This window comes from Megalobrama amblycephala, linkage group LG1, assembly GCF_018812025.1.
Source record: "Megalobrama amblycephala isolate DHTTF-2021 linkage group LG1, ASM1881202v1, whole genome shotgun sequence".
Lineage (NCBI taxonomy): Eukaryota > Metazoa > Chordata > Actinopteri > Cypriniformes > Xenocyprididae > Megalobrama > Megalobrama amblycephala.
In genome coordinates this window covers 11,833,482-11,852,772 of record NC_063044.1, presented here as the reverse complement: position 1 = coordinate 11,852,772, position 19,291 = coordinate 11,833,482, and the positions used below count along the sequence as shown (strand labels likewise).

Here is a 19,291-nt window from a genome sequence, read left to right as displayed (position 1 = left end):
CTCATTGTTCTAATTGTAAGTCATTGTTTCTCAAGTTCCGTCTGAAGTGAACATTAGTCAATGAGAAGTCATCAGAAAACAGGGCTGCTTAATCATGTTACGCTCAAATAACAATCACGATTATTTTGTTCAATATCGTAATTACAATTATTTAACGATTAGGAGTGGGCGATATGAGAATCTTCTTTGAGTCTTTCGTTTACAGAACAGCGATATATTTGAAGTATATTTTGGTGGAAATAAGGATGCTATGACATAATTTTAGATACCTGTGAAATTTCTCAATTCTTTATACCAATTTCAGTTCCACAGCAGAAACTAATACTAGGCTAACTAAGGTAAATAATGTCCTCAAAGAAATTTTGAAGAAAAGTAAACTTTCCTTAATACAATAAAACCAAAGAAGAAAATTACAAACAACAGGACAAATACAAAAAAGGTACAAATGAAATAAACAATGCTTTAAGATTTTTCATCTAAGTATATCTAACTGTATATCCAGCAAATAATCAAATGAAAAATAAAAATAAACACTGCATAGTCTTCACTGTATGAATTAAATATACAGTGGATATAAAAAGTCTATACACCCCTGTTAAAACAGCTGGTTTTTGTCCCGAGATTGTGATCTTTTAAGATTAATCGTGCAGCTCTATAATAGATGTTTGGAATGATTACAGAATTTAAATTTTTCAATGAACTATCCCTATTATGCAGTTCAGACTGAAGAATATAAATACCCCTCCAATCATATGAAGGCTCGTATTTCTTTAGACACAAAGAGGAAGGTGATAATTGCAAGCTCCTTTTTTTATTCTCCCCGCCTGTCAGCATTAATAAGCACACTCATTTATGCCAATTCATTTAAGAATGGAAAAAAAAAAATAAGGCTCCCTTTGAACAATATATTTCTTCTGTGGGCTATGCAAAAGTGTGATACAAGCTTGCGTTATGCAAATCAGTCTTCGGCTGTTTCTCTGTTCTTTGTGTTTCTATGTGTGACACTTGGCAGCGTAATCCCGTTTCACAGTGACGTCTGGCTGCACCCGATAGTGGCTGGTTGCTTGGCACTGAGCAGAGGCCTCTCAGGGCACGTGAGCGGCACCGCTGGGCATTGCACTGCACATTCAGCCGTTAATCTGGGCAGGACAAGGGAAGGTGCTGTGCCAGCGGGCTAGATGAGGAAGGTTTTACTGCTTAGTGCTGACATTAATGCTGCTAACACCATTGCACTCACAGAGACGGCAGCTGTCTGCAAGTGATTGACACCAGCTCACTCAGCACATGCAAAACTGTTATTATCTGAGCAAGATGCTACTGCAGCTCACTGCAGGATTCTGCAAATCAGCAAAAAAGAAGAGGCTTACTGCACCTAAACAGCACATAAATAACATACAAGGACCAGAATACATTAGGAAAAATATTTGCAATTTGATAAACCATATAACTTTCACTTGGTTTTGCCATTGAATGGTGCCATGACTTTATGACAGGTTTAGTCACCCTGGAGCAACCTGAGATTAAATGCCGTGTTCATGGATCTAATGGTGATAGCTTATGGCTGCTGGCTTAAATTAAGAAAAAGTAAAAGTAAAATTAGAATCTGAGGAAGTAGATAAGATTGAATTTAGACTTTTATTCAGATATAAACATCAGCGAACAGCATCAGCGAACAGAAGCTCAACTGTACTTGCTTGACGTACGAGAACAAACCTCATTGGTTCTTGCGCAAACTCAAACGTGCTGCGTAACATGAGAATGAACCTTATAGGTTCTTGAGGTAGCTCAAGCGAGATGCATAAGAATGAACCTCACTGGTTCTTGTGGAAGTTCAAACGTGCTGTGTAACACAAGAATGAACCTCATTGGTTCTTGTGGAAGCTCAAATGTGCTGTGTAACACAAGAATGAACCTCATTGGTTCTTGTGGAAGCTCAAATGTGCTGTGTAACACATGAGAATGAACCTCATTGGATCCTGCGGAAGTTCAAACGTGCTGTGTAACACAAGAATGAACCTCATTTGTTCTTGCTGAAGCTCAAATGTGCTGCATAACATATGAGAATGAACCTCATTGGTTCTTGTGGAAGCTCAAATGTGATGTGTAACATGGGAATGAACCTCATTGGTTCTTGCTGAAGCTCAAACATGCTGCATAACATGAGAATGAACCTCATTGGTTCTTGCGGAAACTCAAACGTGATGTGTAACAAGAATAAACCTCATTGTTTTGTGGAAGTTCAAACGTGCTGCGTAAAACGAGAACAAACCTCACTGGTTCTTGCTGAAGCTCAAACGTGCTGCGTAACACGAGAATGAACCTCATTGGTTTTGTGGAAGTTCAAACGTGCTGCATAACATGAGAACAAACCTCACTGGTTCTTGCGGAAACTCAAACTTGATGTGTAACATGAGAATGAACCTCACTGGTTTCGTGGAAGTTCAAACGTGCTGCGTAACATGAGAACAAACCTCATTGGCTCTTGCTGAAGTTCAAACGTGCTGCGTAACAAGAATGAACCTCATTGGTTCTGGCAGAAGCTCAAATGTGATGTGTAACATGAGAATGAACCTCACTGGTTTTGTGGAAGTTCAAATGTGATGCATAACACAGAATGAAACTCACTGGTTCTTGAGGAAGCTCAAACATGCTGCGTAACACATGAGAAAGAACCTCATTTGTTCTTGCTGAAGCTCAAATATGCTGCATAACACAAGAATGAACCTCATGGTTCTCACGTCAAACAAACATGCTTGAGCTTCTGTTTAACACAACTGATGTGTGCGTTGATGAATGTTTATATTGTGAATAACAGCCTAAATTAAATGTGGACTGAACCACTCGATTCATATGGATTAGTTTTACAATCTCTTCATGAACTTTTTACAGTGTTAAAGTGGTAGCTGCGTGGACTGTCAATGCAGGGACAGAAATCTCAAATTTTATTACAAATATCTTCATTTGTGTTTTGAAGATGAACAAAAGTCTTACAGGTTTGGAACAACATTATTGATGACATTTTTTTTTTGAGTGTTGAACTTTGCTGTGCTGAATTTATTTAAGTTTCAGTAAATCCTTTCATTCCTATTCAAATTTCACTTTAACAGCCTGTGGGTTGTGGCCAATTTCAACTCATGAATTGAATTGCCAATTTTTCAATTTTGAATTCAACTCAAACCAGTTAAAAGGTCATTTGATCATATGAGCTAATTCCCAGACAATAAAGCGGTTTCTTTGAAGAGAGCTGGAACTTCTACAAATGCTAATGGTACACAATTTGCACATGCCTGTTAATCCTATCTCTCAATCTTCCTGTTCACATGGACAGCCAATCGTTCTCCCAGTGTCTGCTCATGACAGCGCATACAAGCGTGCATCTGTAAATAGCCCAGAGTAAATTGTTTAAGGAGAGACAGAGAGGGGCAGATAAAGCTGCCTGTCGAGACTGCAAATTGAGAAGAAGTGACAGAGTAGTACAGAAATGGCAGAGGGTGAAGAGGAAAGACAGGAGGATGGGAGGAGGTGAATGGCACTCATCAGGACTGCTAATTGAAAGGAAGTGATAGAGCCTGGCAAAGGAGGAGGGGGAGGAGAGGGCAGCATGCATTCTACAGACAGAAAAAAGACATGATTGGATTGAGAGAGATAAAACAAGTGAAGCATGAGGGCTATAAAGAGACAGAAGCCCCTTTTCCACCATCAGGTGGTGTCCAATCTGCAACTGTTCCCCAATTCCACAAACATTAGTCAACATCAACAACCATAACAATTTTCAAAATCAACATAGCAACAGTGGAAACATGTGATGTGGCAATACGCATGTTCAAATGATGGCTCTCCCAACTTTTTTTTCGTCGTCTAAAATCATTTAGATGATTGATGTATGTGAGAATTGATTGCTATACGTTTAAATTCTGACCATGGCATCAAAAGCTTTTTGTGATGGCATAACAACAATAAAACAAATTGAACTGGATGTTAAAATGTCACAATTTGAAAGACTCTCAAACAAAGATGGGATTGTTATGTCACTGTTTGGCTCTCAATCCAGTGGAAATAAGCTGTTTGAGAGATATTTGAGAAATGTTTGCAGATTCCCCGACCAAGCACCGGCTCTGGCACAAGAACCAGCATCATTTCAGTGAAAAAAAAAGGGGGTAGGAAAGAGAAAGCAGGAAAGCAGAGGATGGTAGCCTCTGTTTGGCACAGTTAAAGCTGTAATTTGGACACAGACCAGCTGGCAATGGGCCTGTTAGGCTTTCCCTGTGTTTTCTGTATTTCAGTTCCCCCCTCCTTCAGAAAGAAATGTAATATAGTTGTTATTCATGGGCTGAAGTTATCAGAATGTATGCTGTTGACTTCAGCACAGTTATGGCATTATGTGGTCATGCATCAAGAGATTAATATAGTTGCAGTTGACTCATTTGAGAGTCAAGTCCTAAAGGAACCCAGAGCAAAGATAGTGTTTTAGTCAGGAGCTTTGCAGAAGTTCTGGATCTGCTTGTATCACAGAGGTGTAACATGCTTTTGCACTAGAGTCTTCCCCAGGGGTGCAAAGTACTCAAGTAATTTTTCTTCAGTACTAAAATATTATTTTGTGGAATTCCTATTTGAGTAATTTTGAAAAATAAATAAATAAATAAATAAATAAAACTATACAACATGTGATCGACCAGATGGAACAGACAAAGAAAGTTAATCTACTGTACATTAAACTTACAAAAAACAAGCACAGAGCTGGAAAATTGAGACAAACAAAACAATGTGAATATGTGAGTTTGGAGAGCAGTTTTAAAGGTCTGAAGAGAAGAGACATCACAAAGGTCTTGTGGTAGTTTGTTCCAGAGCTTAGAATCTGATATGCTGAAAGCCCTACCACCCACACTAGATAGACAGAACTTTGGTACTGCAAGCAAATTTTCAGAGCTTCAAGAGTACACAACATTAATTTGTGTACTCTTACTTTTGTTTTTCAAAGGAACAAAATAATTCTGATGTGTCCTTGAGCATTACAATAATCAGGAGATTAATACAACTTAATAAAGAGATGCAAATTGGCTAATTTTAATTCTAGTTTTAAGCTTGATCACATTTACATTTTGTTAGATTTATGCTTTAGCTTGTTTGCCTGTGGGGTAAAAAATCCTTTATTCAAGATATATGTGTGACGAGCAGGGCGGGCGAGAGCCGTGAGGGAACGGCATGAGGTTACACTCCATGAGTGTTAACGATCTTAACCTACGGCAGACGTCTGCGAGGGTCTGCCGGCATTACTTTTGTTTTGTATTTGTTTATTTTGGAATTAAAGTTTTGTTGAACGTTAAAAAACGTTGCCGGCCACACAAACATAATAAAACATAAAATAAAGTCCAGGCCTGGTCCTCTCTCGTCCTTCACTGTTGTCGCTCCTCCTTTTATGCTTCCGGAGCTCCTCCGTGAGAGACTCGAGGCCGGTGCGACTCGCAGGTGAAGATCGTTTACCACTTGCGTCACCGGCCTCGCGCCGTTCCCTCACGGCTCTCACCCGCCCTGCTCGTCACAATATGCTTGAATAAACTTAATAGGCTGTTTGCAATCACATGGTTCTGGTGACGCGCGAAATTCCAGTGGAGGGCAAGCAGTGAAAATTAGAATGAAAGAGATGGAGAAAAGTCCTTTCTGTGCTGGTTTAGAAAGGTATAAACAGAAAATCACAATATATGTTGGACGTGATCTTTATGTTATGAAGATGAGTGACATTTCCACTGAATTGAAAGACTTTCCTGTGATCGAGGAGAGAATGTGAAGCTGCCGTCACGTCGCGTTCAATTCTACTCTGGGTTTGTTTACATCGCGCTGCCTTTCTACTAGTGAAGTTAGGGCAGAATTTTGATTTTCTGTCGTGATTGTGAAAAATATCGTCATTGTAGGTAATTTATGCTGAATCGAGAATTGCATCAGGAGCTCACATCATCGTTCAAAGAAAAAACTGGATGGTGAAATACAATTGTTGCCTTTTATGTGCAAAAACACACTGAGGGAAGTTGAGGACCTGACAGGAAGACGCCGTATAGCAAATCTAATAATGTCACTGATTTAACCCAATCCCTATCACTCAATAAAATAATCACATTTTGAAAGTGTTGTCTTTGTTGTTGAATCGACTCCTGTCAGCTTGTTAAACATTTATTTATTTGGAGATTTTCTACCATGTGTTTACGGATCTTTTGTTTCAAACTGCCAAAGTCACGTGATTTCAGTAAACGAGGCTTTGTTATGTCGTAAGTGTTTCGAAATTTCAATGGTTCATGTGACTTGGGCAGTTTGATATGCGCTCCGAACCATGATTCAAAACAAAAGATTCGTAAAGCTTCGAAGCTTCATGAAGCAGTGTTTTTAAATCGCCCATCACTAGATATTGTTGAATAAAGCTGTTATTTTGTTTTTTTGGTGCACAAAAAGTATTCTCGCCGCTTCATAACATTAAGGTTGAACCACTGTAGTCACATGAACTGTTTTAAATATAACTTTAGTAGCTTTCTGGGCATCTGAAAGTGTAAATTAATTTGCTTTCAATGCAGGCCTCACTGAGCCATCAGATTTCATCAAAAATATGTCAATTTGTGTTCCGAAGATGAACAAAGGTCTTACGGGTTTGGAACGACATGAGGGTGTAATTAATGACAGAATTTTCATTTTTGGGTGAACAAACCCTTTAAGTATTGATATATTTACAACAAAAAAAACATACTGATTAAAAATTAATTTTTAGGTCGGCACCGATAGCCTCGTGGGCAGAACGCCAACAAATAGCACCGTTGCGAACTCGGGCGACCCGAGTTCGAGTTCTTACTGTCCTATCATAATAAAGGCAAAAACACCAAAAATAAATAATAATTTTTAGGATATCAACACACTCCACAGTGTTTACTGCAGACAGGTGCCTATCAAATATTGGTCAGTTATGTAGTGGTAATCATGAAACAGATACTGTATTCTTGATATTTTTCCATAAATTATAATATCAGTTGTCACAATGAATCAGGTGAGGACCATATTTTATATATATATATATATATATATATATATATATATATATATATATATATATATATATATATATATATATATATATATATATATATATATAACACTATGTATTCAGAAATAAATTATGTTAATTGTAGTGCCTTTATAAACTGTTCACACAAAGCACAAGGAATTTTAGAATGTCTTAAAGTGCTCTTGCAGATATGCTTATGCTGCTGCTGGCGGGAGACTGTCCCACAGGGTGCAGAGGATAGGCTGGGTAATTGTGCTACTCATTTTGATCACTTGCTTTTTTATGCAAACTGGAGAAAAGACAATTTGCAATTATCTTAAAAAGAAGAGAGCTGAATGATGCTGATGGCAAGCCAGGATTCAATCATTTTCACACTGCGTTCTGCACAATTAAACTGCAATACAGATAATGGCTTGCTATCATAATCCCAGTAATAATCAGCCTTATTACTTAGTAACGTAACCATTATCATCATTCTTATTAAAACTGTACAGCTTCTTTGAGAAAATGACCAATGTCCCATTGGCCAAAGGAACAGACCACAAACTGACATCTTTGGGATTTCATCTCTTTATGGCCTGGCAGGTAGTGCACATTTTGTATCATTGCATAGTGCATCACGAATGGGCAATTTCTGGGTGGTCATCCCTTGACTACCCAGTGAGCTAGTCCTCTACCAGTTCTATCCCCAGACAGAACAAAACATTTTTTGTTCCATCTGGGGATAGAACTTGTAGAGGACTAGCTCATAATAGTTTACTAGTTTATAAAATTATGGATAATTATGGATATTTTTCTAAGAAAAACCCATCGCTTCACTTCAGAAGGCCTATATTAACCCCCTGGAGCCATGTGAATTACTTTTATTTTAAATGGATACGCTTTTTTTGGGGACTTCAAATCACAAGCCCCATTCACTCCCATTATAAAGCTTGGAAGAGCCAGTATATTTTTTAATATAACTCCGATTGTGTCTGAAAGAAGATAGTCATATACACTTAGGATGGCTTGAGGGTGAGTAAATCATGGGATCATTTTCATATTGGGGTAAACTATCCCTTTAAGACAAACAAGGAAGAACAAGTTTCTGGATTTGCCTTGGTTTGTGACGTTCATTGCATAAATATTCTGTCCCTAAATCTCAAAACTGAACTGTGGCTAGTCTCTTTACTAAAGTCAGACAGCCTCTACCTTTTTTAGTTGGTGGTTCTTGGCTAGAAAAAGCTTCAACCTGATAGATAGGTTCAATAAGAAGAGCCGTCTCCACAAGCCTCCTCCTAGTGTGAACTTCAAATGGAACAGGGATGTATTCAACTGTACCAGAAGGAGGGTACCGGATGAAAAAAAAAAGTGAAAATAGTCTGGGGTATAGTGATAACTGGCATGGGGATAGTGCAGTACTCAGAGAGGCTGAGTTTGCAGATTACACAAACAACACACGGATGAACTCCTAATGGTTTATGACTGTTTGGCACATTTGGATGTGGCCCGGAGGGTATTTATGTGTGAATAAGTACCGAGTGGCATTGGGCATGCCTGGGCATCTTTTACTCTTGCTGTCTTTCTCTATATTCCCTTCTCTGTGGAGTTGTGCTAGTCTGTCATCTGTAGGGATCTGGGGCCACTGCTGGAGGAAGCCAGCTCTTTACTTGGCAGGCTGGGGGCTGGGTGTGGCTCAAGCTCAGGCCAAGCTAGTATAAGGCGCGGTGGGAAAAGCCACATTGGCTTTTACATGACAGCTGCAATGCTGTTGACCGTTAAGCTTGTTCTTTCTCGAATGTTTTGTGTGTGTATGTTGTGCGCATAAATTCTTGTTGATGCACATCACAGACCACAAGATTCTTTGGCTGAACTTTTGTCCCCTTTCTGCACTGTCGAGAAACCACTGGGGCGGCACATTTCACAGAGCAGAAAAAAGAGAGAACTGCTCCCTTTTGATTAGAAAGTCCAGAGGCACAAATAAATAGATTGACACATATTCAGACAGACAGATGAGCAGGTGATCGGAACTGAGCCATCTTACCTTCATGTGAGTGGGGGAACCAGATCTGAGAGGCGCTGGAGTGAGGACCCCCACGATAAGGAGGAGAGGAGGGAGAAGACGGAGGTCTAGAGGGGTGTGGTGGGTGTGAGGGAGGGGAGCCTAGACTGCTGGCCAGGAACGTCCCCATGAAGGAGGCTGAGGAATTGCCCATCAGTCCACTGCCTGTGTTGAGAGGGGAAGGAGGGTGGAGTAGTTAGGTGTGTTGACTCACATGTGAACACTGGGTTTTGGTATGATAGTGGGCATATCTGAGCATTTGCGTTCAAAGACTTCATTCTTTAGTTGGTTGACTTAACTAGCTCATTAATTCATATTGTCTATGCACACTTGGTTTAGTTTTGGAGCTTGCTCACAATTTGATTATCAGCATGAAGGCACACCATCACTGCGCATTTTCAGACCCTTCCTAATCAAACACACCTGATTCAACTCATGAGCTCATTAGCAGAGACTTCAAGACCTGAAATGGATGTGTCAGATAAGGGAGACATATAAAAAATAAAATAAAAACAAATGTAATGTTGGTGTGCCTCCAGGACTAGGATATGGAAAGACTGTTGTGTTTTATAGCCAAGAGCCACCAACTTAGACAGAAAAGGGCCATCAGACTAACATATTCACTAACCAGCAACCATTCACTTTTTTACTTTCTGTTTAGTGGCACATAAATCTGAAATAGACAGGAAAGTAGAATATACAGTTGCAGTCTGTACTTGTTACAAAGAGCCTCAAACAAAGATCTCTCTTTTTTGCAGCTTTCTATTTAGTAAAAGGTCTGTAATATGCCTCAAATGTGAGTCTGAGACTAGTTATTGAGTAACTTTTAAAGCAACAAATATCAAACAGACTTCCCTGTGCCCTGGAAACATGTCTGGTCAGCTCAGGGGTTACCTGGTAATGTCTGCCAGATTCATTCATTCTCCACAACCAAGAGTGGACACCACCCATCCAGCATACACACATACATAATATAGTTTAGCCCCGAGACATCAGAGTCCGAGCTGGGATACGTCAAGCCATCACTCGACAGATATCTCATCTCACAGCTGAATGCACAGCCTATCTTTCTCTCCTTTCTTTTTTTCTCTCCTGTGAATTCCCATCCCAATTTTCCACCCCCTTTCTCCATTACCCTCTTTTTTTTTAGTTGTTCACTCTCACGCCCTTAGTCTTGCCCTGAACCCTGCTCTCTTTTTCTCTTTATTTCAATCATCGTTCTCCACTGTGGTACCTTCTTCTGTACTGCTGTTATTTTCCACCATCCTGCATCCTGAATTTCAACTTCAGGATTACAGCATCAGTTTGACCCCCTCCAGAAAGTCTCCATACTTTTTTTTCCCCTCTGGGTCCAAAGAATGTGCAAAGACATTCTCAACCACTTATTTGGAGAGAATATTAGCATGATGAGATCCTCAAAAGCCTTTACAGCCTTAGTAAATCAGCATTTTAACCTTTGACTCTACATCTTCAGTCTGACATTGTAAATCCTGTAGTCTTGGCCTTAGACTGTATCATAATTACACAAGGACTACAAATGTAGTGAGTACTTTCTGAGCTCTCACTGTGAACTTGATGGTCTGATGAAGAGGTCTTTACTTCTATAAATTCATCCACAGTATCGGACACATATGCTTGAGTGTGAATGACAGACACACATGTCCTACATTAACACGCTCAAATACTGGCCACTGTGTAAAATTACATTGCTCAGTAAATTTTTTTGACAGGAACGGCAAGGCTGAGAAGACTAAGTGTATTAGTCAAAGGCTCACACAGGACACCCACAAACCATTCACTGACTGTGGGTATTGAACACAAAAATTTTAAAATCACAAGCTACAATCAGAGTCCTGCCTGGTTCGAGGAACCAAGCTGCTACATTGAGTGCATTTAGAAGAACGAAATGCTGGGCATTCTCCAAATCTATATAGGGTCGTGGGGATGCAGGCGCCTATCAGCATCTCAGGCCAAAGGTGGAAAAAAAACCTGAATGGATGGCCAGTCCATTCAGTCAATTCATGTCTTTGACTATAATAATCTACAAATTGGACCAGGCTTTTTGCAAGTAGGCTTGCTGCGATAGTGTTACCGTGTTCAGCCACAACAACGATTACATCACTTGAGAACAGACACTACAATTAAAAACTGAATGTGTCCGCTGAATTCGGCGTGAGGCGAAAAAGAGTTGCAGCACAGATCAGCAGCAGGAGACTGATTTCATTTATCATGTGACGAGAGTAACTAGCTGACTGACAAGACGATGGCAGATTTGGTTTCAAAGCAAAATGTAAAAGCAACTATTTGGCAATATTTTGGATTTAAACCCAATGTTAATAGGGAACCTGCTAAGTTTTTCTTCTTGTGTTTTTCATGAAGAATAATAATGAACCCATCATTCAAGCAATTGCTGCCCTGAATTGCCCCGGATTTCACATTTATTCGAAAGCGAAATTATGCACACGGTCGTATGGACATTCATAACGGTGCGTGCCTCCTGGCATGGAGTGTGAAGCTCAACTTTCATAGGAATTAACTGAAAATGCTCTCTCTTCTCCACGCCAATGGACACGCACCATTATGAATGCCCCTGCGGCCGTGCAAAAGCAGGGTGCAAATGAGGGAAAAACTCTATGTTCCCTAGGGTGATACTGGTATTACAGGTGTTGTCATCTGTCGATTAACAAATGGGAAAAATTTCCTCACCGTCACACCCCTAGTAAAAAAAAGTATCACTCTGGAAGATAATCGTTTCATTATAACCTTCATTCAGTGATGAAATAATGTACAATACATGACGGAAATATTGGCCATCTGTGGTCAACTACAAATATTTGCAGGCTTACTAAAATGTTCATGCGTGCCTGATCTCACAAATACACCAAGCTTATGAGCTAATATTTTACTCATACAGCCAAACACCCAAAATTGTACAGGCAATGCTCCAAACAAAACACATGGACAGTGCAAGTCTGATGTTACCGGACGCCTCCCTCTGAGTGCATGCCATCCATGCAACAGAGCAAAACATGGCCACTCTGATGTCAGAGGCAATCAAGTGTGATCACAGGAGAAAAGACAAAAACACTAATGCACATTTTCAAATATGCAGTTTATCCCATGACAGATAAGCGTGCAGGAAGCCGTAGGAGGAGGGAAATGGAAGTGGCCTTCTAAGGAACTAGAAGGAGGAGTATTATAATTACAAACTTTGGACAGCCACCCACTCTTTTTTCTGCCCTCCACGGTATCCAACTAGACAACTGTGGGCTGTACCAAGACATGAGGCAGATGAAAGACAGGACAGAGCTGATGGGGAGAGGTGTAAACACGCGACCAAGGGTGACTGCCAACCAAAGTGGGTGCTAGAGTGGATCTAGGGCGCGAGAACACAGACCAAGGCTTGGAGAGTGTTTATTTAGCAGGTCATTAAAAGGAAGAGGTGGCTCTCCTCAGCTAAGCCAGCCTCGTAATGTGCCGTTTTCTCTGACCCAATAATGTTTACATTTTAGGTAATGCAAGTCTCGTGCTTCCGTGAAGGATTAAGAAAAATCAGATCATGTGCATCCTAATCTGTGCCAATCCCTTACATCAATGGAGATTAATCCTGTTATATCATTTAAAAAGGCACGGTTGGACTGCCTGTACTAATGCACACATCTACGAATCCTTGGGATCCACACATACACCCACAGGCATGTCATAGCCAGCGGGGTCCTGGCATAACCTGTGTACACACTGGATCTCATGTGCCGCCACAGCGGATGCCATGGCCGTGCCACCCGTTAACGGAGGCAGGAAGATTCATTCAGCTCCCAGTCAGCTCAGAGGGAGGCGTTTGATGGTGCTGTTGTCATGGGAATGGCAAGAACTGGAGAGATGAGTGAGAACAGCATGGCCTCATCCAAACCAGACGCTCTGTGGGCTGAGCCGGTCTGGGGTGTTGGTAACTTGCTCTTTTACACTGATCTGAGAAAGTTGAGCAGTTTGTCTTCTATTGGTACAGTGAAGCCTTAGAGGGCAATAACTGATCACAGGCCTGTGTCAAAGGCAGTAAGTAACACTTAGACATGACATCGTCAGTTTGGACTCGCTGCTTGGATTGCTCATATTAACCATGCAATCGTACCACATCACTGTTGAAAGCAGAGAGACACACATTTTTCAAACTTGAATTACTGCTTATCCCTCCAAGACCATGGAGATTATAGATACTGCTGGAACAGTTCAGGACTGACATCAAACTATGTCACCTACAGTGATCCAAACAACTCCAAATAATGGAACAACTAACAATTAGAGAGAGGAAATCGTACATAAATCATCCCTCCAGTAATATATGGAAGTGCCTAGTGAGAGGTACGGGTGCTAAAGAAAAAGATGTCCTGGTTCAGTAACCATTGCATTCCATGCAAACCACACACTACAGTCACAGTGATCAGAAGAGAAGTAAAAAAGTATTTCAGCAGTGAGGAAATAGTCTTACTTTGACTTACCAAGTAAAAACATCCTGTAAGGGTCACTTGAGTCCTCTGTTCTTTATCTTTTATATAAAAAACAGATGTTAGATGTGGAGCTTAAGAAAGCAGAACCTCAGACTCTCAACACCTTATACAATCCTCGCGTTCTGACGGCTAACACCGCGAGCGCTCCTCCAATCTCCCTAGCCTCAGACAGACTGGGGCGCACAACTGGCTCTCGCCCTGTGACTCAGAAAGCACTTCCTCGCTGTAAAAAAGGAGCAGGAATTTCAAATGGCTACTAAACTGGGGGGATTTCCTTATAAGAGTCAAAGCCATCTTGAAAACATTAGAAGAATTGGTAGCCAAACATTCCTATTGGTTTGTAGACAACTGGGATGGCGCTCCTGTTTCACAACGCTGGAGGGACGTGTAGAGCGGGAAGTGGAGGGACCCACAGGGACCAGGCTGGATGAGTGTGTAGGTGTGTGACTTGGTGAGTGGGTGAGCATGTAAATTGGAGGGGGTTGGTCAGACAGCGGTCCCACTTTGACCAGCACCAAAGTGAGTCAAACTGAAAGTGATTCCAGGCTCGTGTGGAAAGAGGACGAAAGCACGGGAAAAGAGAGAGGGAGGAATCGGTTGCACATGCTTCTAACACTCCACACTCAGTGCGTTCTTGTCAACTAAGTATGGATGTGGTCCATCCGTGGGTGTTGGCGAAGGAGAGAAGAAAAGAGAGAGAGAGAGAGAGAGAGAGAGAGAGAGAGAGAGAGAGAGAGAGAGGGTAAACTTAGAGAAGAGTAGAATAAAGTGAAAAATGTGACAAAAACGATAAGGACAGAGGAAGTGGTATGTCTGTGTGTGTGAAGTGGCAGCCAGTGTTTGTACAGTGGCTTGGTGGTTAGCCACAAAACTCAAAAATCAAAGAGAGTTACAATTTTTTCTTGTCAAAGATTTCTTGTCTAATGTAAACAGAACTGACATGTAGCTTTAACCAAAACTAATGAGACTTTTTAACCTTAATTGTTTGCTTTCACTGAGCTAACAAGATGGAGATAATTCCAACTAAACCTCAGTGAGTCAACACAAGTCTCTCTGTATTGAAATATATTTAAATAGCAAGTGCATCTGCTTAATATCAATATACAAACATTTTTAAATGGTGCATCTGGACACATAATGACACATAATTTGACTTCAAGGATGCCCAACACAACTGGTTCTTATGTCTAGAGTTTTAATATGCAGATGCAGAATAATAAATACAATTCAAGAGTTACACTGCCCTCCGAAAGTTTGGAAACGCCCTAGAAAAGTGGGGTTTTGGACAATATTGGCATAAATCCTTTTTAATTTGTGATAATTTTGCACTGATAAGGGACAACACAAACTACGAAAACATATTTTATTACATAAACAGTTTATACATAGAAAAAACTTACATTTTCGATTCATCAAAATATCCACCATTAGCAGCTATCTGACATAAACTGGGTTCTAATTGGTTCATTGTATCTAAACTTAATTGGCAATCAATTGTTGAAGCTATTAAGGTGTGCTGACCCAAAAATCTTTTAAAAACCAGGGCCAAGTTTAAAGCAGTAACCAGGCATCACAGCTGACAAAGGGGCATGTCTGACTTTGACATGTATATATTGCCATTATTATGTAATCAAAATGAAAATTATTATTGCTGGTCTTCAATAATAATGTCAAGTTACTTTAATGTATTTGCACCAAAAAAATGATAAGGATTTATGCTGATATCATCCAAAACCACAATTTGCCAGGGGTGTTTCCAAACTTTTGGAGGGCAGTGTATATTGGTGGGCAAGATTTCCAAATCAATAATGATTTTGTTCCTAAAACAACTGTATGACTTCAGAAGATTTGGAAATATAACGCATAAGTCTTTCACATTACTTCTTATGTCAAGCTTTTGCTTTCACTGTATGGAAAATAGCATGTAAACATTATTTTCTTTTGTTTAGTGGAAACAAGAAAGTCATAGGGGTTTGTAAGAACATGAGGGTGAGTAAATGATGACAGAATTCTTTTTGAGGTAACTAAACTTTAAATCACATGTGTCAAACTGTGTCACATGTGTTCTGCAGAGTTTAACTCCAACCAGATCAAAAACACCTGCCTGAAAGTTTCTAGTAAGCCTAAAGACATTGATTAGCTGATACAGGTGTGTTTAACTAGGGTTGGAGCTAAACTTTGCACAACAGTTACCCTCCAGGAACTGAGTTTGACACCCCTACTTTAAATAATCAGGCATGGTTTGAGCTTGAAAAGAAGGAGAATGAGGGAGACCAAACAGCCACCAGCTAAACTCAAATGAACTGAGTGTGACAGAAATGAAACAGTATTAAAAAATACACCTGTCAGACTGATAAAGGCATTGTAAGAGCATGTGTTCATACCTGCTGGGTCAGCCTCACCCTAGGGGTGCACTGGGCTTCACCCTCAAAAGAATCCATCATTTCAAAAGGTCTATTTGCACATGGATCGCTCATTGATAGGGGCTCGAACCTCAGACAAACAGGCTAATGGATAGCTGTCTGGATTTCAAGCTCTGCAAAGGACATGTTTTATGGGAAGGGTAAATAACAGGGCTGGAGAGAGCAGTGCCATGGCAGGAAGTCTAGCCTCTCTCAAACAATGATAGCTTTCAAGAAGTGCATAGGTTTTGTGTACTGGGATTGCTTGTGTACGTTGAGTCTATTTGGATCATTCCACAAATGCAATGGCTTGCACTTCTATCTGAAAATGAAGCATAGTATTATCAGCATGGCCTTAGTAAGAGGCTGTGCTGAATTTTAGTATTTTAATAATATATTGTTTTACAACAGTTCTATAAACAAGAACTTAATATTGAGTAACTTAATTTTTAGACTAAATTTAGCCAGTTTATTTGTAAATTACTTTTTTTATTAATTTAATAATTAATAAATATTTTCTTATTTATTTAAGAATATGTTAAATATACTTTATTTTTGGAAAACATAATTTGTTAAAAGTGTTTTTGTGTGTGTACTGAAAGAAGGTAATAAACAGGGGAAAAAGTGAATAATATGAGAGGGGGGGTAGGGGTTGCAGGATGCTGAGTCATGCCTTGTTACCATGGTGACTAAGGTGTTCCAAATTTGGAAATTCATCAACAGAATAGAAGACTCCTGCACTATTTCTCTCTCTCCCTCTCCCTCTCCCTCTCCCTCTCACACACACACACACACACACACACACACACACACACACACACACACACACACACACACACACACACAAACACACACATTCAGATAATACAGGGAAATTAAATTGTAAGTACGGAAGGTCCAAATGAGTGTGTGAATGAGAATTGAAAGCATGATCAGAAATCAACATTTTATGTGAATAACTTAATTTCGGCATATTTGCATAATAAATATAATGATGCTACTGTATTAAATTTATTATGTAAAAACTTTTTTGTTAATTAAGTACACAGTGACTATTTACATTAACACCTAAAAACCACTTATTACTAGATTTGCTTACATGTTTACATGCAGTGGGTTAGCAGTGTATTCTTAACCCCCACACCTCTCCAATAAATCTCCACACCTTTCGGTTACTTTAGTTATCGCACGAACATGCCCACTTGTCAAATACATGTAAGAACACTGTTAATGCATTTACATGTTCACTTAAGCTGCATTCTTCATCAGAAACCCAGATGTGTTTTACTGCTTTCTCAGAATCCCTTAAACGGTGCAAGGAAGATGGCATTTATGTTTACATGATGTCTCAGAACGCCTTAAGTGCATGCAAATATAACTATTATTGTCAGTAAGTTTATGTTAAAGGGTTAGTTCACCCAAAAATTAAATTGTCATTAATTACTCACCTTCATGTTGTTCCACACCTGTAAGACCTTCGTTCATCTTCGGAACACAAATTAAGATTTTTTGATAAATTTGATAAATGCCCAAAAACACAAAATAACGACTTTATTCAACAATATCTACTGATGGGCGATTTCAAAACACTGCTTCATGAAGCATCGAAGCTTTACAAATCTTTTGCTTCGAATCAGTGCTTCAAAGTGTGTATCAAACTGCCAAAGTCACGCCTCCCAGTGGTGAACCATTGAAATTTCGAAACACTTATGACGTAACAAAGCCTCATTTACTGAAATCACATGACTTTGGCGCTCCGAACCACTGATTCGAAACAAAAGATTCATAAAGCTTCGAAGCTTCATGAAGCAGTGTTTTAAAATGGCCCATCACTAGATATTGTTGAATAAAGTCGTTATTTTTTTTTGGAGCACAAAAAGTTCTCGTTGCTTCATAAAATTAAGAGTTGAACCACTGTAGTCACATGAACTGTTTTAAATATGTCTTTAGTAGCTTTCTGGGCATTGAAAGTGTTAATTATCTTGCTGTCAATGCAGGCCTCACTGAGCCATTGGATTTTATCAAAAATATCTCAATTTGTGTTCCGAAGATGAACGAAGGTCTTACGGGTGTGGAACGACATGAAAGTAAGTAATTAATGACAGAATTTTTATTTTTGGGTGAACTAACCCTTTAATTATGTAACCGCTTTGATAGATTTAAGAGAGTAATTTGATAGAATAATTCGACATGATCACTTGTGAGTTTGTAAGCCTTTTTGACAATCAAAGAAGTGTTGTCTGCTTATTCTCATCACATTGCAAATCAGTCACTGGAAATACTGTATGAGTTGTATATACTACTTTTACTTTTTATTTTCCATCCTTTTTGAGGCTGATAGACATGTTTACTGGATGGATGTTCTGTTAAATAGTTCCAAGGAAGAACAAGATATAAATGCTTTGAGATAAGAAGATGATTAGATGATAACAGCATTTTCATTTTTGGATGAACTATCCCTTTAAGTGCAGTCTTAAATGCTAAAACGCAGCAGCCATTGGCCAGAATTTTTACAGATTCAGCCAACTAAACCCATGTCAGTTCACTCTCAGCCTCCCGAAAGCTTTATTACATACATCACCTCATAGGAGCCGCGATTCACACCAGATTCCTGCCATTTGGCGCAGAGAGGAGTGGACTCCCGCTACACACTGTTTTCTCTCCAAACACCTCATGTTGCTCTTTCATCCCACTCTCACTTTATTAAATTCCACTCTTCTCAACCAGCTAGCATCCCGTTTACACTGAGAGCGAGAAACACAGTGGCACAAAACTGGAAACATTCTATTATTATCAATGGAGCTGTCTACACCAGTAGCAAAATTTATCTCTAAAGACGTATTTAGATCGAACTTTTTTTCTGGGCAGGTTAGGAACATGTGTGTTTCAGAGCCATGTTATTCCTGTCGTCATGGATGTCCGGATGTTAATAATTGTAATAATTGTATAATTGTAATTCAAACAATGTTTAGAAATGTTTTACTATGCTGTGCTTAGTTAGTACTTGATGGGACTTTGTCTTTTCTCTCTTATTCACACTGTTATACTAAAGTGTAAGAAATACACCAGCTCAGAAAAGATTGTAATATGGAGAAATAAAAATAGTTTTTCTTTGTGCCTCTCACCTCGTAACATTATTCATCTAGACCATTTCAAAATTCAGAGTCTGTTTCAGTGACACAAAATTCAGATTGTGTTCCGCCTCATCCACCACGTTCTCAAACTCTCACACACATATAAAGAGCCGCCCACAGCTGCGTCAGCCCATCTCCCTACAATCCAATCTGTGCTCCTTTCCCAT

The 19,291-nt window shown here is 39.6% G+C and overlaps 1 protein-coding gene across 1 annotated transcript in view; it reads right to left on the bottom strand.

The window, feature by feature from the left end:
* The window catches only part of LOC125263092 (BAH and coiled-coil domain-containing protein 1), a 100,710-nt gene that overhangs the window by 40,401 nt on the left and 41,018 nt on the right, over positions 1-19,291 (bottom strand). The window contains 1 exon segment of the mRNA XM_048181961.1: positions 9,066-9,248. Coding sequence (XP_048037918.1) covers positions 9,066-9,248 — 183 coding nt within the window.